This window comes from Mugil cephalus, chromosome 20, assembly GCF_022458985.1.
Source record: "Mugil cephalus isolate CIBA_MC_2020 chromosome 20, CIBA_Mcephalus_1.1, whole genome shotgun sequence".
NCBI lineage: Eukaryota > Metazoa > Chordata > Actinopteri > Mugiliformes > Mugilidae > Mugil > Mugil cephalus.
In genome coordinates this window covers 8,029,661-8,054,590 of record NC_061789.1, presented here as the reverse complement: position 1 = coordinate 8,054,590, position 24,930 = coordinate 8,029,661, and the positions used below count along the sequence as shown (strand labels likewise).

General features: G+C 37.7%; 1 protein-coding gene across 1 annotated transcript; it reads right to left on the bottom strand.

Annotated features, from left to right (window-relative positions):
- Positions 1 to 8,873: 8,873 nt before the first annotated feature.
- On the bottom strand, positions 8,874 to 20,590 carry LOC124997268 (nuclear GTPase SLIP-GC-like). The gene is made up of 21 exons (XM_047570848.1): positions 20,292 to 20,590; positions 20,121 to 20,202; positions 17,653 to 17,765; positions 16,824 to 16,848; positions 16,670 to 16,708; positions 16,477 to 16,570; positions 15,633 to 15,849; positions 15,239 to 15,511; positions 14,852 to 15,058; positions 14,591 to 14,766; positions 13,452 to 13,545; positions 13,291 to 13,378; positions 13,089 to 13,210; positions 12,628 to 12,795; positions 12,386 to 12,540; positions 12,173 to 12,290; positions 11,790 to 11,898; positions 11,560 to 11,693; positions 11,160 to 11,241; positions 10,988 to 11,062; positions 8,874 to 10,396 (listed from the first exon to the last, which is right to left on the bottom strand). The coding sequence occupies exons 2-20, from the start codon at positions 20,185 to 20,187 to the stop codon at positions 10,989 to 10,991; spliced, it is 2,355 nt and encodes a 784-aa protein (XP_047426804.1). The 5' UTR covers positions 20,188 to 20,202; positions 20,292 to 20,590; the 3' UTR covers positions 8,874 to 10,396; position 10,988.
- Between the last annotated feature and the right edge of the window lie 4,340 nt (positions 20,591 to 24,930).

The following is a 24,930-nucleotide window of genomic DNA, read 5'->3' as shown; positions in this document are numbered from 1 at the left end:
TCACTCATGAGGACCGATTGAGCCGGCAGGCAGCTTGACAAATACAGGGAAGTTTTTCATTCTTGGGAGGAGGGCCTGGTGGATGAGCTGCACGGTGGGGACCATACATCAGTGAGCTTAGAGCTAGGGGTGTCAAACACACAGCCCACGGGCCAAAACAGGCCATTTTGAGGGTCTGTCCCATGAAAGGTTTGGAACGCCCTATGTTCGACATGGTTCCTGAACGCACCGTCGTCTTGTGTAATAAATGTTATGGACACGTGGTGTCAATCTGTTTGATTAGCCAATTAGCAAGTTGACCTACCTGGGTCCAGGTGGCTGGGGCCGAGAGGAGACAAATGGAGCAAGAAAGTATATAAATTTTATATGATTTTTTTATTGCAGTGTTTTAAATTACTTTTACTAGTTATGTCGGCCTTCACGGTTTAATGCCTTGGGGGACTGGAAGCTCAGTGCGAGCTTGTTTTTCATCGGCGTTTCTACTTAATTGACACATTGCGGGCTGTTGCTAGTTAGCTCCCCATGCTAACAGTATGAGAGCTGCTGAGAACCTACTGGATGCTTCTGACCGTGGAGGCAGCCTAAAAACGTGTTTCTTCACCACATTTACGGGACACTGCTGAAGGATGGTTTACCAAACTACATCTAATGGCATCCTGCATCCCAGGAACTGTGAACAACTTACTCTTAAAATGCAATGCAGTGAGCTCAAACATGCGCAACATAGGCAACATTTCAAGTTATTAATTCAAAGGCTTTGTAAAAGCAAAAGGTCATTAACATGTAAACATTTTGTTAATGTACTTGTGCGTTTGGAGTTGTGGTTAATTATATGTTATTATTCTATTACGTATTGATGCAGCCCATTTGAAATCAAGGCCTCCGAACTAAAATGACTTTGTACTTTTTAAATGATGAGCAAAAGTGCATCTGTTTGACTGATGTTTGAGGACTGGCACCCAACTGGATCCTCTTTGGACTTGCTAGGTAAAAATCTGCTAGAAAATATGTGTTGGCTCAAATAAATGACGCAGTTGTCATGGCTGGGAGAAGGGAACTTTACCCTACCTCATGTTTTCTTGAAGAGGAGATGCAAAATAATATGTATAGGTTATAGTGTTGATGTACTCTGTTATCAGCTACCAACAGTCTACCAACAGAGTTTATTAATTAAATAATAATCTTAGTTGTAATTTAGTAAGTATCTTAGAAAGTTTTTGAGTCGTATATTAGAGAGAGTCTGGTCAACTAGGGAATGGACCTATGAGCTATCCCTCTATGCTGATTGGTTCTGAGCTTGTCACGTGTTTCATGGGCGCCATGTTTGCTACATCTAACCAATGTTCCACCATAAACAAGTGACAATAACAGAGAATAAAGTTGTATTAAAAGTTAAAATATACCACAATGCCCTAACCTACAGCTGTAGCACAGGATCGGGAAAACACGGGGGAGACTCCACTGTTTCCCTTGTGAACAAAAATGGATAAAGTTACGAGAGCAGAAGATTAAAAGGAAGAACTGGATGTCAGCTGAGTTCTCCCCATTATGTGAGGTAAATATCAATGTATCTCTGACATTTTTTGTAAGATTGTTAATAAGAAAATTAAAGTCATACCATCATTAATGTGTACCTTGATCTCAAAAACGCCCAACACCGCTTTACAAATGAAGTTTGAAGTTAACCAAGCCTCATGCTAGCCCTATGCTAGCTAGTTAACTAGACTAAAGGCTTAGAAAAATAGTAGCTACTGTCATATATACTGTGAAACCCATGTGTGCATGTAATTTATGTCAGTGTAGATAGCCGGAGTTGTTATTGCTAGCGTGCTAATGTTATAGTGATAATACTAAATAACAGTAAGACTCATTTAATTTTCACTGTTTCTGAGTATTTACACTTTTTCTGAGTAATTTCAAACTTTTAACAGCAATGGATGAACATGGGAGACTGAGGAGAAGGTAAACACCGCTCTGTGACTGATAGTACAGGCTACAAAGCATTTTACAGGCTCATTTAAGGTAAGTAGACGCTGGGATATTTAAGAGAGAGCCTTTTACATATCGACAGATGTTGGTAACAACATTTATAGACCTGTTAATGGTAAAAATAAGACATTTATTTCAACATGGCACATCCACCCTATAGGGTTACATTGTAGAATCTTCCCTCCGATGTAGCAAACATGGCGCCAATGATTTGAGTTGGCCAGACTCTCTAATATACGGCTCTGATCCTAACGCTGCTCATTGCTGCCCCTTGAGGCCATGTGCAGAAAAACACCCACTCCTTTACAATGCTGTGATCCTGAAGCAGAATTGAACCAGTATCACTCTTGAAAACCAAACTGGGCAAACCAAAGCAAACTTTGCTTTGTTAAAAGATTTTTACAGTCTTACTTGAGGAAAGTCTGAAGACAGTACATTTTCTTTTGGAAAACGTTTCTCTATTCAGTCGACCTTTCTCTGTGACAGTGCATTTTGAGCTTTTCAATAGGATGACCAGTACAGACTACAATGCATTTTTTAAATAGATTTCTTTTCTTCAATCTATATCCCACTTAAGTGCCAATAATAATCACGTTGGCCCTGAGTGTTGATGTGTGGCCACACCACAAGGACTCATTTCAGATTAAATACCAGAGCATCAAAGGTGACCTATGGAAAAGAAATTAAACCGTACATGTTTATGGTGATGTTGAGGTAGACCAATAGTGGTGTGATGTCGGTTAGAGAAGGAAAGAAAGGCTTATGTTGGAAAGAAGGAGGGGATGGAAGAAGAGCCCGAAGCAAAGGGAACATTGTTAACTTTCCTAGAATCCCGTGGAGTTGTGAGACAGCCTCGGCTCCATCAACATCCATGCGTGTGCGGATGTGTGCATGCCCTGTTCTGTGTGTTCAGTAGGTTTTCCATTTAATGAAACACACAGGCTGTCAACAGAGCAGCCCTCGCCTCGCGCACGGCCAGATTTATTAGAGTGAAGAGGTGTTGATCCCACACAGAAATGTAAACGGGGACTAGGATGGATCTGTAATCTGTCCATATGTCACACCCAATTATACGTTATTATATGGTATAGTGTGGGCAGTACTTGACTTCATGTTCCTAGCATGCTGTAACATGATTGATGTGGAAAAGTCATTCTGTAACTATCAAGTAAAAAACACGTGTGAGCTGAAAAACTCGCTATCAATGTCAAAAATGGTTTTGTTTCGTTTAAAAGAAGTTGTCGCTAAACTTCATGTCTGGTTTTCACGCACATGCCATCAGAGATGTTTCTCCTGCGAAGAATGAGACTGATTGATGCAACGAGATGGGCCTCCCGGTGCCTTCGGTCCGGTTGTTAGGGAGCAGTTTGTCGGACGTCATGAAAATACAGCAGTGTTACTAGGTCTGGATCCGAGGACCAGGGAGGGGAGTGGGGGAGTGGGGAGGAAGGCAGGATGTGGTGTTTTTGCTCCATAGGAGAGGGGGTTTCCCTCATGCTGTCATCTGTGAAAGGAACTGAATGGAGAAACTGCAGGGACTCTGCAGAGTGGCACCACAGCTCCCTGTCCAGTCAGAGGTTCTGCTGCCATCCATCACACAACATCCCTGCCTTTTATGGCCTGAAACGGAAGGTGAAAAAGAAAGAAGGAAAGGTTATATGTTTTGTTACCAGGTGACAGGAAGTGAATGTTCCCTCCTAATCAAGATCTGTCTTGAAGCCTCCTTAATCAGAATGATCCCCTTTGAGGAAGCGTCATTCCACAAATGCCTCACTCTCGCACTGGCATCCTCTAAGCTGTTTCTTTCTAAGTGATCCCAGGTCTCCTGAGATGGTGCCAGTCCTCTTGGCTCTTTATGATTTGTACACACCATTCAGACGCTTTACACTGGGCAGAGGCCTGTCTTCCTTCCAGTTGCCATGAACAGCATCGCTACCACCATAGCTTTTCTTGGCAAGAGGGAGTGTTTACCCATCACTAGAATACTGACACACTCCATATGCCTGTGTGCAGACGTGCACACACACACACACACACACTGGAGAGACAATAACGATGGTAGACAAGGACAAGGGATTGCATGGAGGATGAGAGTGAAGAGAGCAAAAGAAAGAAGGAGAGAAGCACGTACAGATTTTTTTTTTTTCCCCTAATGCATATACATGCTGAATCTAAGTACAAATTAGGAAACAAAACGTAGAGCTGGTGAGCAAATGGAAATGTCTTTTGCAAAAAGATACAATTTAGATGTACCATATAATTTCATTAACCTAACCTGGGGACAAAGGATTTCAAAGCCCATCACAAACAATACTGCAGTTCACATTTTCGGTACACTGTGGACTTCTGTTTGTGCGACACTGATGAGAATACTTAATAGTCGGTGATAAACATAGCAGCAGTTGCGGTGTTGTCCTTAGTGTGACTCTCATGGCAGATGAGATGAATAAACGATTTTAGGAAGATAAGAGTCAACATTAAAACCAGATACTGTTTTTTTTTGTTTTTTTGCTGGCAGTATTTTTTTAATAACCATGCCCTGAAAATGACCCTTTTCTGCAGAGAAGTGGCTGTACATGCCACAAAAACACATAAAGTAGCACTGTACTCAGGAAAGATCGGTGCCCACATCGGGGCACTGACCGCTCACCTTTGCGGCTCTCATTCATTCTTCCCTCTAGTGAGATCTTGACTTTGTCATGTCTATTTATTCCCACATCCACAGCGTCAAGGTGACCACTAATCTGTTTTTCTAGATTTTTCTGATGTTTGAAAATCAACTTGACAACAGGAAAATCCCCTACTGCTCAGCATGACTACAAATATAGACTAGGGAAATTAGGGGAAATGAGGTAAAGTGAGGTAAACAAGTGGTAAATAGAAGGGCTGTTGTGCCAAGGCAAGCAGGGCGCACCTGGGTGGCTGGGACAGAGTCAGGTCCTGCTCAAGACCTGGTCTGACTGTCTGCCTGTCTTGAGGGACCTTGTCGTGAAGGAGCCGTTGTTTGGGATGGTGCTGCTCCGCTGGAACTGGGTGCAGCTGTCACCACTGAGCAGGGTCATGGAAAGGTCCGGTCAGCTGGGCAGGTGAACAGGGACGCTCATTTGCAGAGTCACCGAAACACTGACTGAGTTTCCAGTACAATTCCACTGAAGATGGAATATGGCAGCATAGAAATGCATAATTTCATATTGATATAGTGTCAGCAAGGTGTCGATTGTATTGTATGGCGGTGTTTGAAGTTACTAAGTGCTTCATGGTAAAGCCATCCGACCCTTTAATGTTATCAGTTATCTGTTATCAGACCCACTGAACCAGCTGTGTGTTGGTTGAAAACGGTCAGATATTTAGCTAATAGATGATATAAAGGTGTACAGAAAAAAAACAGTAAGACTGAATATAATTGTTTTTTATAGAATACAAAACCCCCATGTGTGCAGTTTGCAACAGCACAAATATAATAAGAACAGCAAAAAGTATTGAATTGAAACTAAAAACATTGAATTGCAAACAGATAGCGATTGCTGGATATTGCACAGGGTTGTACATATTATTATCATATTGTCGTATGTATCATCGTTCAGAATGTAGAGGCTACACTTTAAATGTAATGTCTTTCATTTCTAACATGCAAACCTCATCATTACATAATACGCCAACAGTATCATCCATCATCGGCAATACTGAGAATTGTTTTGCATCCATGAAGCTGTAGTATTCTTTAATGTTGAGAAGGCTCTAAAAGCAGAATTACTAAAAGAAAGTTACTACCACTTATCCTTACTTATAATGGAAATGTCTTTATTTGAACAGATAGCTCTTAATTGGAATCTTTCATGTTCAAATCCATCAAACTTTATTTATATAGCACCTTTTAATGAACTGCAACACAAGGTGTTTTACGTATAAAACAAACCCGCAGAACCCTCCCTCCCTTCACACGTGCACACACACAAACACACACACACAGGAGCACAGAGATAGAAAGAGCACTAAAAAGAGTAACATGGCTGAGCACAGATGGCCTAATGAGGAAACCCTAACCCCCCCCCATCCCACCCAGCCAGGACCATCCCCACAGCCAATCACAGCTCCTAATGTGAGGAAACACTACACCTGGAGTAAAAGATTAATAATAAAAGATGCTTCACCGTACTTCTTTATCTTGACTCTAGGAACTACTAAAAGGCCAGTCCCAGAGGACCTCAGGGCAAGGGGCCGATATTGAAAAAGCAGATCTGATGCATAGCAGGGACCAAGACCATTAAGGCATTTATAACCAATAAAAGAACCTTAAAATCTATCCTGATACACATGGGGAGCCAATGCAGCGATCTTGAAACTGGTGTAGCATGCTCTCTCCATAGAATGTATTACAATGGGGATAATTCAGAACATTGACTTTTACTGCCCTCTGGTGTCTGGAGCAAGAAAAGCACAGACGGAAACGTGTGAGCATGTTGCCTAAACACAAATGGCCATGCTTGAAACACAGTTCACTTTTATTTCTCATGTTGAAGACAAACTCGCCTCACTTCAACATCAGAAACAGTCACATCAAGACTGAATACCAACAGTAGAATAAAACAAATTACATGGAAATCAACAATAAAATACTCTGGGATGTAGTCAGATGGTACAATGTTTAAAGATCTTAGTTGTTGATCTGCGATGATCTAGCGAGGACTTTAACCCAAACCAAACTGCTCCAGAGTCACTGTGTATTTGAACCTTGATCTGACCATAGCCTCCCAAATAAGAACTCTTTTGTCCAGTAATATATATGTTAATATGTATTAAAGCTGTTCCTACTTCCAGAGGTTGGAGTTGTGCAGATTAGCTCTAATGCAAATGCAAAACAAATTTACTACAAATGTTCCAATTATATTGAAAATCTCCACTAATGTTGTTCATCACTATTTTGTGATAATTTTTCAAGAATCAAGAGTCACATCAAAGACATCTAGGCTCTCTGACACAAGCTTTGTATCAGAGATGGTTTGTAACATTCATTTAGTGTGTTAAAAACAAGAGGAGTGTAAAATGTAGTAACAATTTAACTTATATGTTCTCACTGTAAAAGGATTTTACTGTTGAGTACATTTCAGCTTCACCACACGGAGGCAGCAAAGACTTTGGCTTTCCAACTTTGGCTGCTTGCATTGATATTGAAAACGACATGAAGCCTGTTGCTTTTTGACACAGACTCCTATTTAATCGGAAGAGGAGGCTAAATAGTAGTTACCCTAATGTTAGTTTCTAGGGCAGCTATTAACGCCATATATTATTGTCAAACAATACACAGATCTCTGCTGATGATTTTTATCAGAAACTACATTTTTGTGGGCTGCATGAACTCTCAGTAGACTGTTATTCACATCAAACATTCTTACCGTCCAATGTCAGAATTCGAATCCAACGTAATCTTCAAGCTAATAGAAATGCCCAAACTTTGTGAAAAGAGACTTAAAATGTAGCAAATAACAAATATACAAAAAGGAAAAAATGTGCAAGGAAAAACACAAAATGCACACAGACATACTAAAACTTTGGCAGTATTAATAAATAACTACAGATCCCTTGCAGTTTATTCCTTAGGGAACACAATAACACAGTACATTAAACATTGACAAACATAAATTAATCACTTCAACCTTTTAATACATTTACTACTGGTTGCCAGATTGCGTAAAGTGTTTGTCTATTTGCCATAATGAATCTAATCTTTCTAAATGTACGCATTTCCTAGTTCCCTCAGCCATAGTTTGAACGTTGGAGGTTTCTCAGATTTCCAAAATTGTAGAACCAATTTGTTGACAAGGAGATAGCCTGTGCTTCCTAACTATCTTTCAGTCTTCCAGTTTCAATAACCCCAAATAACACAGTTAAAGGGACAAGAGGAATCTCTCTGTTAAAGGCTTTAAAAATTTTTAGAAGTTTGCAACATATGACACTATAAAAACTGGTGTGCTTACATTTCTTGGTCTTCCAAACTACACAAAGAGGAGAGGTGTCTTTTGCAATTTAGTAGGAGAAAAATGCAATCTATGCACTATGTATGTGTAACTTCCGTGGATATTTTTGATTCAGATTTTCCATTCTTCATTTGTAATTTGAATACTCTTTTTTGTTTTGCCTGTTTTCCTTATATAAATTTGATGAAGGAATGTTTAAATTTAGTAAAATATCGTAAACTGTAAGGTAAGTAAGGTACACTGCCTTTAGTACCTGGTTTCATGGTCAAAATACTAGCCAAAGCAGTATGATGAGGTTTCTGCTTAAACCTTTACAACACTTGGGTAAAAAACACTGGCTTAGAACTGAAATATCAAAGGAACTGGAAATGTGAAAATACAAAACAATTTCTCATGTTTAGGTTATTTATTTGGTACCCAGAAAATAGGTATTGCTTCAGCGCTGCGACTTCAGCCTATACACCTTAAGGGTAGAAAAAAACGAAGCCCCCATCCAAGCAGACACAGTGGCCTTGTTCTACCTAGGCTCTGCCCGTACAGACAGGAGGAGCGCTGCCTCTCGTGCGTCAGTGAATTTCCATGCATAATTGATTGGCTTTATCTGGTTTCCAGTGTATGAAATATTGGGATGTGATGTATCTTAGTCTGTGAGCAAGCTACAGCAAAGCGGAAAACAACTCCTTATATGGTGAGATAGCAGAAGCAACATACTTCCTGATTTTTCCCAGTGTCATACACAGACTGAAGGCCTTGCAAAACCCAACATTATTATTATTATTTATTATCATTATTATTATTCCAAACATTTGGTGGCTATCAATATTAACCCAAAGATTAACCTGAAGAAACAGTCGCAGGAACTGCAGCACTGAAATGCATGTAATGTAGTAAAAAGTAAAATTCATTCAATTCAAGAATTAATCAATCTGTCAAATTTTATTTATATAGCAACTTTAGAACTCAATCAATACCATACAAAGTGCTTTACATTTTGATTGACAAATATAAAGTACATATTAAAAGTGAAACATCAAAAAGGACATGGTGATTAATGCACACTATCTATCATAAAGAAAAGGATTAGTTAAAATAATGGAAGATTAATATTAGAAAAAATTACTTGACATCAGGGGTGAGCGATATGACGATATTAAATCGTGAACGATTACAACGTGAAGACGATCCGTCAAACTGTAGAGATCGTGGGATCGTCTAGAGCACATTCTATAAATTGCAGTTCTATGCTGCACCGACGCACCAGACGTATTACGTCGTCAACCTGATCGATCAATCATAGCGAATTACGGGCAGTGACGCGCTTTCTTACCCGCCTCCTTGTTTATGTGTGTAGCGGTAGCCGCATGGAGAGCCATGGCTGAAAGTCAAACGGAGTTGGTCACTGAAAAAAATTCTACTTCCATTATATTGGAATTGGTTTGGATTTTCCTCACCTGATGAAGCGCAGGCAAATGTTCTGTGCACAGAACAGGTTCGCACGTCGAACCTGTTCAATCATTTGAAGAGGAAGCATCCCAAACAATATGCAGAGAGCCAAACAGGGAGGGGCCCGGTGGCACCGGTACCGCCAGCGGAGGCAGCGGCTAGCGTAAGACCAAACTTGTCAACCTTAACACAGGAGTTTAACAAAGGCACTCCCTATGACAAGTCAAGCAAGAGGAAAGCGGTAACAGAAGCAGTTACCTTTTATCTTGCAAAAGATATGGTAACCGTTCAAGACGGTACTTTCGCAAGAGTGCACTTTATTACAATTTTCTTGTTTACCTTAAACTTGATTGTTTGCACATGTAGGCAAAACTGCGACTACTTAAAATAAAATCTGTTAAGAAAGGTTCTTTGGACTAAATTGTCTGTTTTTCATTTTTTCATTTTTCCATTTTTCGTGCTAAAATTGAAATCGTGATTTTATTTTTTAAAAATCGTGATATGATATTTTTGCCATATCGCCAACCCCTATTTGACACAAAGTTGATATAAAGATAAAAAACATCAATTCAGTATAACAAGAGAGAGAAATGGTAAAATATAAAAATATTAAAAATAGAATGAAATAAAAAGCATACAGAATAAAAAATAAAAAGAGAGATAAAAAGCAATAGAAGACAAACTACTGTAGCTATAAGTGTTGTGACTATGAGTATGAGTACGAGTCTGGTACAAATCCATGGAGTGCTTTAAAAACTAATAAAAGGCAGGCAACCAGTATAGGCATGAAAATAGGCATTAGATGAAATACACAAACATAATTAAACCCCACATCAGAACAACAGCTGAAACATGGATAAGTACATGAACAAATGATCAAAGAGACCTAATCCAGAGGCGTTGTGGCTTTGATCATCATTATTTTAGGGACGTTTGCAAGTGACCAGGCCTCTGCCTTTTTTCCCTCATGAACAGCACAGGAATCAGACCTTAATATTTGTCAAGAAAAATGCAAGGAAATTTGTTGACACCAGAACAGAATATCTTTTATTTTGTTGTATTATTATTTTTTGAGCTATGTTTACACTGTGTGACCTAAATTGTTACATTGTTACCATTAAGGGACAAAAATTTCCTCTTTACAAAGTTCACACATCCCTCTTTATAGGTCAAATTGACCCCAAGGATAATAGGAGAGAGGGTTAATCGGGCACAAAAAAGAAAAAAATCCAAGATAAATTGGATTATTGAAAATATTTAAATTTTGTGATTTTTTTTTTCCCGCCATAAAATTGTTTCCATCAAAAACACTGGCATATAAAGGGATAAAAATCAGAAATTAATCAAACTTTTGTTTTTTTATGGTTAGTACCGAAGGGGATTAAAATATTTATGTAAAATTAAAAAAAAAAAAGAGTAGAAAAAAAATATTAACATGCTATTTTTAGGGTGTTTTTGAAGAGGACAGTTTTGTCCGGTAATGGGAACAATGTAACCATTTTAAAATGCACCTGTTTTTTTGCACTAGCTTTTTATGGCTGGGTCCATCATGAAATAACATTATTCAAGAAATTGTTTACCTCATTGGTTTTCTTGTGAGATGCCTCTCAGTTCATCATAGCATTTCTTCACCTTTTCAAGCTCAACTGAAACATCTAAAAAATATATACATTGCCATATCATTGATCTATAAATCTCATATTTATAATATTCTTGTTACTCTTTGTGAATTCTTTAATATGTTTCTTTTACCTGGGATTGAGTGGTCATCCGTCTTCAGTGAGTGGTCAATTGATTCCCTCATAGTTGTCTCAAGAGTCTTCAAGATGTCCTCCTAATGCAGCATCAAAATCTGTATTAATTACCAGCTAAATTCTGGCTTCAGACTTAATGAAATCGTAAATGAATTAACAGCTTAGCTCAGAGGCTGAGCAGTGTGAGAAAAAAAGAACAAATGGCTTCATAAACTTTGTAAGATCAATGAGAATATCGGGTCCACTTGACTACAACTTTCACATGAACTGTTAAAAGCTAAAGATAAAAGCTTCTAATGTATTCAAGTCCCTTTACCCACTGTCCAGAATAGTGGTTAAAGAGAGATATGCAGCAGAACATGTCTTATTATCTCATTATATGATCAAATGTGACAAACCTCCAGCTGCTTCAGCTGGTTCAGCAGAACGTTTTTTGCCAGCTCAAACATGATGTTCTTTGAATTGCGCACATGATTCTCCAAGGTGTCCTTCATATTTTTCAGTGTGCCCTCACCACTGAAACCAGCTGCTCCTACAACAAAGTAGTTTCATGGCTTAATCTTTAAACTGGTTGCATATATGTATGAATATTACCTGGTGTGTTGCTAGGTAATTCCGATTGTCTTACTTTCATAGCACTCTTTCATGGTCGTCTCAATCGTATCCGTCAGGCTGCTGTAGATGGTTTTCTTCTTGTTCCGAATGACTGATTTTAGCTTTGCCTTCAATTTATCTTCCTAAGAAAGATAAATGTAGTGTAAAAATACATATCCCATACAATAGTAATAATACAACAAATATAAACCTCATCCTTTTCATTATTATTAATATTATTATTATTTTTATTTTTTTTATTGACATCAGTTATGTGTGTGTTAAGCAGGTATATTCAGAGTTACCTGAAGAGGAGAGACTTGATTTTCTAGGAATATCTCAGTTTTACTTTTACAACATAAAATCTTGTACTGTAAATAACCAATGAACAGGTTGGTTCTAATGTTCATTCTTTACCTCTGTCTGCAGAAATATCAGCTGCAGCTCCACATCTTTGTACCTCTGAATCAGATCGCCTGTGTTGAGTGAGAACCTACTGATGACTCCGTTGAATGGTTCACATGCTCTGTCATTTCTGAAACATGTTGACATGTTTTAAAAATACAATATAATTTGATTATTGTAGAATTTACAACAAATAGTTTTATGTCCTTATTAAACAGTTCTTACGGAAAGGTTTTCTTGAATTTCTCATCAATGCTGTCAGTCAGGTGTGAAGACAACTTCATGTTGAGATTTATTGGTGCCTTTTCCTTTGGTTTGTAGATGCCATTGTTTTGAACTACACATTTCAGTATCCTGTGGAAACCACGCCCGCTTCTTCTCTGAGAAAAAAAATATTTTTTTTTTTTACAAAATATATATTCACATCAATTCAAGAGAGACCTAATGTTTGTAATTCAAATACATACTGATAAGAAGGACTTCAGTTGTCTTTCACAAGAACTTTTGGATTTTTCAACACCTTCACTGAGGCAATTTTCAAAAGCCCTGTTAGTTTCTTCCATATTTATTCTGACTTGGTCAAGGTGATGGCTCATGTTTCCTTCAAGGTTTGCACACACATCTGTTCTGCTAGCCTGAAATCAAAACATTATTAACAACACACTAGTTAAGGCGATAAAACTACAAATGCTGCTTATTCTCTATAAAGTATCTGTTGATTTGTTGACAGAAAAAATCTTTAAAATTACAAATATTACACTAAATAGTTGTTCCTACCTACTTCTACAAACTTTTCACAATAGTTTAAATGTAGCTCCACATACTGTAAATCTGATTTCCCATGTTTTCATGTCACCTGATTGTTAAAACTAAAAACAGTAATGGCAGTGAAGACGGAAGCAGAGAAGGAACGTTGCTTTGATCTTACCCCTTCTCTACAGCGGGCTCCTTGAATCAAGGAGAGAATCCCATAAGCTCCAGACACATAGTTTAAAGTCTCTGAGTGGCAGTCATTGACATTTTGCAAAAACTCCTGAAGTTTTGGTATTTCTGTGAAAAATGATAAAACAAAAATGGAGTTTCATGTTTGATCTATACAAAGTATCTTAATGTATTGAGGGTTGACGTACCAGTCTCTACTGGCGTTAGATATTCTCCGTCTGGAAACTCACTGGAGCTCACCGTGAACACTTCAAAGCAGTTGTCACTGAAGTGTTTCTGGGGTGATAGGTTTCAACTATAAGTCATGCTAGCAGTTGTAGGAATTCATTTTGTTAGATATATAGATTACCTTAATCTTGTTTTGCTTGTTGAATTTACTCATCACTTTTTCTTTGGCTTCCTCGTTCCTCCTCAATATAAGAGCATGAATGTCAGCTGCTGAACTAGAAGAAAAGGATATGTGAAAATAATGAGCTGGTTTAAGTGCAGTGAAAACAGGTGAATTAAAAGGACTGACAGCAGCACAAATTATCCGGTTGGGTAGTTGCTTGTTTAAAAGTAAAATATAAGTGTCAGTTGATGTGGGATGAGCCTAAAGAGCCGGATAAGTGAGCTGCATGCACAGTTAGGAGCTGAAGTGTCACTAAGCAATTGAAGTGGGATTAGGCCTACTGAATCTTCTGTTCTAGTAGGCAAATTAAAACGACAGTAAAACACTCGAATGCGTTTTCCTGAAAGTCAGGCAGTGAACACAGGAAGTTTCTGCGAGTTGTTGTTGTGTCGCTCTCTTTTTTTTTTTTTTGCAGTCATAATCTCTGAGTTCTAATGATTTACCACTGCATGAATTATCTCCGCTCCAGTGATAAAAGACCGAGCATGATACGGGTTGTTTAATCGCGGCCGCTGTAAATCATTGTTCGGCATCATGCTTGGGTAACGCGAGCAGGCTTTATGAAAACAAAGGCAGGAGCTCAGTGCCGCTAAGTGTGAAACGTGTGATAGTTATGTCACTTGGTTTGATGCCCTCGTGGAACTGGTATTGTTTGGACAAATATTAGCATTAGATTAGCACTTGGAGGAGTAGCTATTTAAAGAAGCACATGTAAATATTCGACAAACCCTACCAGTCGGTTTTGTTTCAGTTTGTTTTTGTTTGTTGTTTTTTTTTAGCTCTACCCTGTGTAATCATTGGATAATTATTATTTTTGGCAGCTAGTTTTGGAAGTACCACACATATGTATGATGCACCTGCAAGTGATCAAGATCAAGTTAGTGAAGCAACTTCTTTAAAGCTGTACTTGGTGGCAGCAGCACGTGCTAAAAACACAACATTGACCTAGAATGTAAATTGCCATTTCACTGCAATGCATTAGTGAATAGTGAGTCATTGTGGTATTGTAAATACCACAAAGTGAGTCATAAATGTATTGTTGGTATCAGGTTGTCTAAATGTTGATCAGTTTGGCCTAATTAATTTAATTTACTTACTGATTTCTTGGTTTTACAATCTGATCAGACTTGGTGCAGATGAAGTGAATGTGCTGACACTCTCCTCCATTTCCCATGATGCTACTGGCATTTTTCAGGATCTTCCAGGTTTCTTTTTCTGTTGCTACTCGTGTAATATCAGTCACAATCCACACAGTGGAGCACTTTCCAACAATCTGGAAGGACGTAATGGCATGTTAATCAACAACTAATCATGAACATGAAAGTTGACATGATAACACAACGCTGTGCATACATTACCTCTTTCCACATTTTGTCTCTGCTCTTGTTACAGTCTCCATTTCCAGGAAGGTCCACGAGTGTCACATGTTGGAGAAACTCATTATGTGGCACCTTGATAGTCGCACACTTCACCAGTGGCCAATACAACTTCTGTATTTCTTTACCTCGTCTTTGGTTTGAGTCACTTCTTGTATATTTGACCAACTTTGCAGATAGCTCTTTAGCCTGTAACAAATAACAAAAGTAAAATGAATGCAAGAATTTCCCTTTCTCAATCAAAATGCATTAAACAAAACAAAAAAAAAAAAAAAAAAAGAAGGAAGATGGTGCTGTACCACTGGAACAAGAACAATAATATTTCATGACGTCAAACTGGTAAGACTTATTTCCATTTGTTTCTCTTACTGATTGGCATGTGAACGTCTTCCTGCTGGAATGGAGAAACTCTGGAATTTCTTTGAAGTATTTCTTGTCCATGAGTTCTTCAGAGGTTTTGTTTTTATATTCTTCTCCATACAACGCAGACAGCTTTTCTTCAAGGTCATAACTGTCATCGTCATCATCGTCATCATCATCGTCATCATCGTCATCATCATCATCACCACCATCATCATCCATTTCTTGAGATGTACAATCCCCATGCAACTGATCGAACAACCATAGTTCCTCTTTCCACTCCTGTAAGACCGAAGTTACATCTTTAGCCTTAAATCACATGAAGTGCAACCAGTAGCATTTCCATAACTACAATGTAACTCCAGTTAGCTTCAAATAAGAATAAAAATATTCAAAGTTTTACCTCTTTTGTAATGAACTCAATGTCTGCCTCATACTTTGAGTTGTGCATGTTGGCCTCGACTTTAATCATGACAGTGGTACATGAACTGATGTCTCCTGTTTGCAGAAGATCCTTCTCTCCAATGATGGCATTTATCAAAGAGCTCTTTCCAGCCCCACTTTTACCAAAGACCCCGACCAGCTCCCTCTTGTCTGTCTCCAATGCATTAATTTTTGCCCTATTGTGAGAGAGTTTAAGGGTTAGGACTATTGAGTTTTACAGTCGTATCCATGAGATAAATAGAGATCAAATGTATGCAATTTGACATTATAAATACTTACAGATAAGAACACAGACTTATACACGCTGCATAACTGCAACATACTCTGCTGAATCCAATCATGCATTTGTATCAGCCCATCTTGATGTTATCATAATAGCGTGGATATTAGATTTAGTGACAAACAGCAGCCTGTGCAGTTCGTAGTCTATGTATGAATACTAAATATAAATCTGTTGAGACGTTGTATTCTGTGAACTAATGAATGTAATATTAAATAAAGCATCAGTGAATGAATTTAATGGTAAACCTGACATGTCTCAACTCTTTTCCTCCGGTTTTTAAATGGAATTCTCTTGAAATTATTTTAAATGTCCATCGTCAAGAAAAATCAAAATCCCAATCATCAGGTTTTAAAAAAGTGATGGTAGCGTCAATTTTTTTTAAGTATTCGTAACACAGCTTCTTCTCTTGCTATGTGAGTTGTCCGTGTCCGTTCTTTGTGTTGTATGGGACTGCTTTCAGTCCTGACCACGTAACATGTAACAACCATGCTTCACAGACTGTGGTAAACGTAATACTCACTTCAGGAAAGCATTCAGCTTTGTGTTGTTTTGTTTGTGCAGTGTCGAGTGGACGTTTCCCATTGTTTTTTTCACTGCAGACAGTATGTTCTCTTCTGTCAGTGTAAACGTAAAGAACTGTTTAGTATGGACCAGTAAACTTTAGGGAAACTTGTAAAGTGTGAGAATGAACAGAGAGAAAGAAATGGAAATACCTGAGCATGTTCTTGACTCACGGTCCAGAGGTCTCTTTGCTTATAAACGAAAGGAGTTGTTTTGTCATTATTATTAATGCTACATGGAAAAGGCATATGCAGTATAGATATACTATAAAAAATATAGTATGTAACTATTAACTCTGCATCTCACCTTTGGCACTTGTAGACGGCAAAGCCTGAACACAAATGAAGAATTGACTCAGGAAATAATACTTGATCTTACAACAAATTATTTATTGACACAAGCTTAGAAAATCCAACAGGCTTTGTAGCAACTCGTAATGTAATAATTGGCTCATAATGTAATAAAATCATGAGTGCAAAACATATCAGCTTTGTGCAGTGTAATAATGTAATGACTTATTACATTGAGCCCTACTGGTGCCGCTCATCATGTAGTAAGAGCTCATAACGTAACGTATGGCTCATATTGTGAGAAAACTTTTGCATTATCATCAATTCATCACAGTTTTATAAAGTGCTTTATCAAAACACTTTACATTGGATACATTATTCATTTGCTCACCCTGGTCCATAAAAGTTATGAACAGAACCCGTGACAAAGGCCAGCCCTGGTGGAGTCCAACTCTCACCGGGAACAGGTCCATCTTACAACTGGCCACCAAATATGTGCTCCTTTCCTATAAGGACCGAATCCACCCCATACTCCCGGAGCGTCGTTCCATGTCTGTGGCAAAAAACTTATCGTTCCTCCTCGATCTGAGGTTTAAAGGTTATAAAGCCATTCCTTCCACCGGCTAACAATACCCCCAGTTAATGTCAGCAGCTCCCTGTCCCCACTGAAAACAGTGTGGGTGAGTTTCTGCCTGCCACCCACCCATATATAACTATATTATATTATATATCAGACTGATATTTGTGGAAATCAGTTTTACCTACCATTTCTTCACTTCCACCAACATGCATCATACATAAGAGAGGCCGAATGTGCAACGTGTCTTCACAGTGTGAAACATTACCTTTAATAGTTTGAGTCTCTCCTTAAATATTGCTCTTGGCCCAGCCTCCGGGATCAAGTCTTCAAGCTTCTGATCGTCTAGATGATAGAAATTTTCCTTATCGATCTGTTCATCTGTTACAAAGACAAATATTTAGTTTGACTTTGTCGTTCACAAACAACAATTCTTTTATTCAGCTGAACTTAAAGACTGACATTTTGTTCTGTTTGATTTGTTTGTTTTTTTTGGCAGTTAATCATCCTAAGCTTCACAGAGGGTGCGTGTATGGTTTGGTCATTGGATTTTCCCTTCAGAATAGGATATTAAAAAAAAATAAATGAATGGTTATTTGATTTTCATTTTAAAATTCAAAAGTAATTTCAAGGCATTTTTCTTTCTCAGCATCGAGAGTGGATGAACTAAACTTTACGATTTTTATTTTCTGTTTCAAAAATAGTAGACGGAAACAAAAAAGCGCCTTTTTTTCATATTTTTGGAAGTTGCTGCAAGTGCATGGTGCTGTGTGGCAAATAGCGCCCAAATAAATTACTTCTACCTGTGGTTTCCCTAGCCAAGGCTCAAATGTCTCTGGAACCTTCCTCTGACGTGATTTTTTTTTTGACATGGCTAAACAAGGCTTGTCATCTGCAGAAATCACTGCACGCATATCGGAGGAGTTATTTTTAGTTTTAAGCTGAAACATGCCACTTAGTTATTCTGCAAGCATGTCTTATCTGAGTCAGTCTTTTGCTGAAAAACAACGGTTTTGGTGGACTGATCCATGTCCACCAAATTCTGTTACCCCGAAAATCCACCGGGTCCGTCAGCTCCGCGAGACCGCGGGATTACATTCCAGCTTTGTCCTTTCTTGTATTGTCCTTATAAAAAGAATGTGTTGTATCATAAACGATTTTATGCTGCTCCACTTCAATTCGGCCATGACGTAATTGAAGTTGAGCATGACGATGTGAAGTTGTGAGGCTATGTGAACGGCGTGTTGTGTTTTATTTTGAAAGAGGGCGGAAGTGTTTTACGTTGATTCTGTGTCGGATTTCCTGTCCTGATGCCATCTGCTAGGTTGAGCTCGGCGCGGTTTAGCAACGGCTCCGTCAAAACTAGCGTAATAGCGTAATGTTGATCTAGCGACAGGAAATACGACACGGAGACTGTTCATGGTGTTTTATTTTGAAAAACAACTGAATTACTCGTATTACTCGCGATGGCGCGACGCTTCCAATACGCGACGCGGACGGACCTGGTGGAAGGGGGGTTGGGGTTACACAACGCTGTCCGCGTACGTCAGGCATGTCAAACATACGGCCCGCGGGCCGGACCCGGCCCGTTGGGTCATTTAATCCGGCCCGGCATAAATTTCTGAGTATGTCAAAAAAAAGAAGCGAGTCTCTAGCTAATTTCTATTAAAAGTTGTGATTTTTTAAAATAAATACAAACCAAATGCTCCCTCCGGCCGCTAGAGGGCAGTAAATGTGTAAAAGCGCTCACGTCAAGCATGCGGCACTGACACGAGCTAGTCACAGGAAATAAACATTCGCAACGTGATGTGTCCAAGTAAAGATAAACCGGCAATCTTGCTTCACCATTGACCACTACGAAACAAGTTATCGGTCAACACACCCTTCCCAAAATGGCACTGTCAAAAAAAAAAAGAAGAGTGGACACGGAGTACAGAGTTTTCCAGGAGAAATGGACCGAGAAGTATTTATTCACATAAGTGAATGCAAAACCAGTGTGCTTGGTATGTAATCAGCAAGTTGCAGTGTTCAAAGAGTTTAATATTCGGTGCCACTCATCATAAAGACAAGTATGTCATATTAAAGACAATTAATATTGTGCAGTATATTCTCAGCTTCAATAGGCCCAGCCTAGTAGTTTGATCTGATGTAGTCTAATCCTATTGCCCATGCACTGCTATAACTTTTTTATTTATTTATTTATTTTATTTTATTTTGTATTTAATTTTTCATATATTTCAAAGAAGTATGACAATTAAGGCGAAAATATTTTTTTTTATAGCTCCCACTTGAGTTTGTTTAGTGTGGTGAGTTGGTTCAGGTGTAAAACTGCATTCACTCAACTGTTAAAATAAACCAGTTGTTAACACATTCACGGCCAAACATGAAAAATCATTTTTTTCCCATTGGTTTTGAATAAATGTGTTGTGCTTAGAAAAGATCCCTTGTCATCCGTGATTATAATATGTAGGGTAGGCTACAAATGTAGGCTGAATGATAAAGCATAGTACTGAAAAACAAAGCTAAATATTTGGAGTTGACATTCTTTTGCTGATCCGGCCCACCTGAGAACAGAAAATCTAGATCCGGCCCCAGAGCCAAACTGAGTTCGACATGCCTGTAAGTGTTCTTTGAAAACGACAACTTCCGGTTGCACAACATGTGAAAACGGGCGCTTTTTTATTTCTGTCTTCTAACGGTAAATCATCTGAATATTTTATAGTGCTAATACTTTACCTTTAAATCTATCAATCCACTCGCTCAGACCCCATTCAGTTAGTTTGTTACAAACAAAATCATCCATGGCCAGCAACAGAGGCTGAAAAACACATTTTAATGTTCTAATCAGTCACAGCAGATGGCATTTTACACAGTGATTCATTCATCTCAAAAGTTCAAACAGCTTACCTGTTACTGACGGTGATGCAGACAAAGAGTTCAATAGAGATGACTGAGCTCAACAGGGAGGAACAATCTTCAGGCTAGAAGAGACGTGGATGAAGACAAAGTCTAACAACAAAGAGGAAGTTAAAATCGTACAGTTACCAAAAAAAATTTTATTAAACTGGAAATCTAAGGCTAAAAAGCTGCTTCTCAGCTGGAACAACAGACCATCTGACAGAGAGTCAGTGAAATGAGTGTATGGGAGGGTCGAGGTTCCTCCCTGGCAGAGGTTCCTTCCTGGCAGAGGTTCCTCCCTGGCAGATGTGCCTCGATTAGTGTGTATGGGGAGGAGAGCAGCCACTATGAGCAATCATGAAGCAATCTTGAGTTTCGTTTTTGTGGAAAAGGAAACAAAAATGGAAAATTACAAGTTCCACTGTTGTCTTGATGCACCAAAACTGTATCAGAGTTTCTGTTAAAAATCTTAAACATGTATGTGACTGAAACATTAATGTAAAAATAGTGAGAAAACAGAGGACTCTCCACATTATATAACTGTTTAACTTTGTATTCCCATAATATAATATATTCAGTTGTGGTTGTAGCTCATTGCGGTTACAGTCAGCTACTTTGTTTTTTTTGCTTTTATACAAAGATGTCTCCACTTGATCAGTGTTATTCTGTCTTACTGCTGTATGTGTTATTTTCCAGAGTGACTTTTGGAAATCCGTCAGCTCAATGTGTAAACTTTGAAGACCTTCCTTTCAAACTGTTGCTGTGGAAACTGGTTTTGAGTTTTTTAAGTCGCGCCTGCAGTTGTAGATAGTCTTTGTGGTAAATTATTTATTTTGAGGACAAAATGTTAATTTTGCCTTGGTTTAATTTGAGCCTGTTATCAAAAAGCAGCAGGCTTCATGGTGTTGTCAGTACCGCACTGGCAGCCACAGTTGGCCAGTCAAGGTCTTTGCTGCCCCCATGTGGTGAAGCTGAAATCAACAGTAAAATCCTGCTGCAGTGACAAAAATACATGTATATTAAAATAGTTTATATATATATATGTATATGGTGGTATATTTTTACACTTGTTTTTAGCGCATTGGTAAACCATCTCTCACACAAAGGTTTTTTTCGTTAATGATTTATTATTTTAAAAGCTTACCAACACTATATTCTTAAGGTTTACTAGGGGGATAGGGAATAACCCTGTGACTGATGAGTTGGACAATCGTGTCAGAATGTGCACGTAATCAAATAAAGAAACTATTTAGTTTGAGTTAAATCTGCAAGCTTAAATTTTGTATGCAAGTTTTTTTTTTTGGACTCAACTTCAGCCAACATGAACCTGTGTTGGATGAGTAGAAACATGAATATTTCAGTTTGTCAAATGAAGATCATCAGTTCTTTGTAGAAAGACAGAGCTTGTATGAATATATAAATTCAGGTATCAAGAATTATTTCTTGAGATCAATCCTCATCTAAACAGCAACATCCTGAGTGTCTTTAGAACACATTATAAATAACACACATAAACAAGATCCAAATAATGAAAAACATTCACTTGAGAGCTGTCACTGTCACATACCAGCATTAATAACACAGATATTAGAGAATGAAGTAGGGAGGACTATGGAGAATTCTGACATTTTGCCCAAATATAACACATTATCCATCCATTTTCTTTCTCTCGTCAGTCAGCAGAGGGCGATCAACCATCTGTAACAGTCAATGGAGAGAGACTTGATGTGGTAGAAGAGTTCAAATATCTTGAAGTAGTATTTGACACAAATCATTTAAAGCACATGTTAAAAAAAAAATCATCACAAACACCATTAAATTCTATCAAACTTCTATCATATAAGACCTTTTGTCACATCGAAAACATGACATTTTCACACATAAATTACTGTTTTACAACCTGGACACATGCAAATAAAGGTACAGTAAAACCAATCAAGTCTCTCTTCAAGAAGGCAGTTAAAATCTTAGACAGGAAACCTCTTCACTTTCATTACTGGCATATGTACTCACAGTCTAAAAGTTTTCTTAATCCGATGTTTGCTCTCTGGACTCTTGGACCGTGTCTGTTCTGATACTGTCGGTCTGTATCCTTTTTGGCTTGTGTCGACATTGTCTGCTCGTGTCTGGTCCTGTAATTGTCTTTTGTATGAATGTTGTATTAAAGTCTGTGTTGTGTAGCTACCTTGGGACTACAGCTGAAAATTAGCATCTGTGCTAAGACCGGTGCATTTACACTGATTACTAACGCATCTGTGTTGATCAATGTGCGTTGTCCCAATTCAATAAACTAATAAATAAATAAATATTGGTGCTGCTTCCTCCAAGTTTGACGACACATATTTGTTTGCTACAGAACACTGGTTTCCATGGGAGCTCACATCAGAGTGCAGTGAAATAAACATTAAAAGAATCTGTGGTTTCCCTGTAAATAGGAAAGGGATTTTTATACAGTGTCTTTGATCAGAAACTTGATAATTAATGTAATAATTCCCATGTCTTTGCTAATATTCCAAATAAGAAACAGCAAACATACTAGTGATCTGATGTGTGGCTGGATTTGAACAATCATTACAAACATTAAACAGAAACTAAAAAGAGGAAAAATAAACAAATCTGACTTTTGACTTCAGTCAAATAAACCCAAATGATGCTGCCCTGAAGCATCCTGTGTTCCTCCAGAGGCTTAACCTCAGATCCCCATGTGTTTAATCATGAATGCGTTTCGTTTTACATACATTTGCCTGCTCCTGTTTGTGTGTATTTGGAAATAGGCTGGATGTTTGAATAAGGAAGTAATATATAATGTGTAGAGGTTTTACTTTCATTATTCAGTTCTTAAAAAAATAAGTCTTTGAAATAACTCTTTCATGGTTTGATGTTTCTGTTAGTTTGCTTTAATTAAATCAATAATGAATTTGGATAAAAAAAAAATGACTAACACTAAAAAACTCCAATAATAACCAATAATATCATTAATCTGAGTCACACAAAGAGTCGTATCTGTAGTTTCTAATCTTTTGTTTCACACATTATTAGTAAGTATCACATCTAGCTAATTTAGATTTCTGTTAAGACTTGTGCATTATGTTCTATGAGATATTCATTCACTGTTGCTGCTTGTCCTTGTCGTCTCCTCTAATGCTGCTAGTGTCAGAAGCTACAGCTCGGTCAGTGTTGTGACATTGCTGCCAAGCTGCCAAAATGCTTGGATCCTTGGACAGATTCTAATAACGGATGTTGTTTTCTTCATGCCATCATCATGTCCCAGAAGCATTTTCATTTTAAGGGTTCAACATTTCTACTGTCCTATATGTTATCATGTTTTCATTTTATGAGTTTGGTGTGGGTTTTGTGTTATCATGAGCTCTGCAGTTTCTGCAATTTGAAGTTTAAATAACAAAACTCTGGTGGTTTGATTTGATATCAGAATTTTATATATATAAAAAAAAAAGATTAATTTGTCACTGTTTCTTCAAGTTATATGACAAAAATTTGACTACCACTCAATGATAATTTAATAAGAGAAATGATTAAAATGATAAAGAAATAAACCTGTGGTTTTTACTAGAATATAATTCAGCTATTTGTCATAGGAGTGTACTTTTATTTTTGTCTAATTATCACTGATTTGGTATGTGTTCAGTAATAAACGCTGATTGAAAGTGCGATACTTTTTTCCTTTCTTTGAAAAATTGCTTAAATCAGTGTTTTGCCTAATGCTTTCTTCTAAATCTAAACCCACTTCCATGACACATAACTACATTGCAGTACCAATCGCATGTTACACAATAACTATATGCATGGTACATGATGTTACATATTATCCCACATAATCATGATTTTACAATACTAATTTTGATCAAAAGTTACTTTTCAGTTATTCTTTAAAGAACTGAATGTAATCTCATTACACACACTGGAGACACAGATTTGAGCAATCACAACAAACAGTAAAGTGAACTTGATAAGAAAAGGAAATATCAGAGGTTTGACTATACACTGTAAAAAATAAAGGGCTTTGAAAACGCAAAAATTCTAGGTAACTGGCTGCAATAGATTTTTGCGTTTTGAGTCCAACTAAGACTCTCTAGTTTTGAAGAAAACTAAATAAACTTAAGTCAACAAATTATCTTTTGTTGAGATAACTTATAAGTTCACTTATAAGTTAACTTAAAATTCATATGTTTTAACACTTACAATTCAGCAATCTCAACTAATTATTTCTGTTTCAGGTAAGTTACCTTTCAAATGCTTCAGGAACTGAAACTAACAGCATGCAGCAAGTAAACATTTTGTCCTCAATGTAAATAATTTATCACAAAGACTGTCTACAACTATACATGTGACTTTTCACAGCAACAGTTTGAAAGTAAGGTCTACAAAGTGCACAGTAAAATCAGCATACCCAATTTAACACTGTAAGAGTTGATCTTAACACTTTTAAAGTGTCTATATGGGTCCACACCTCAGAGTGTTAATTTAACACTTTTTCGAGTGTTGGTACCTTTACACTAAGTAAGTGTAAATTTGACTCTTCTTGTAGAAAAATTTAACACTGCCTAACACCAACCTGTGTTAGTTTTTTTTTTTTTTTAACACTTTTATGTAGTGTTAGCAATTCACTCTCTCAGAGGACTATTTCTTA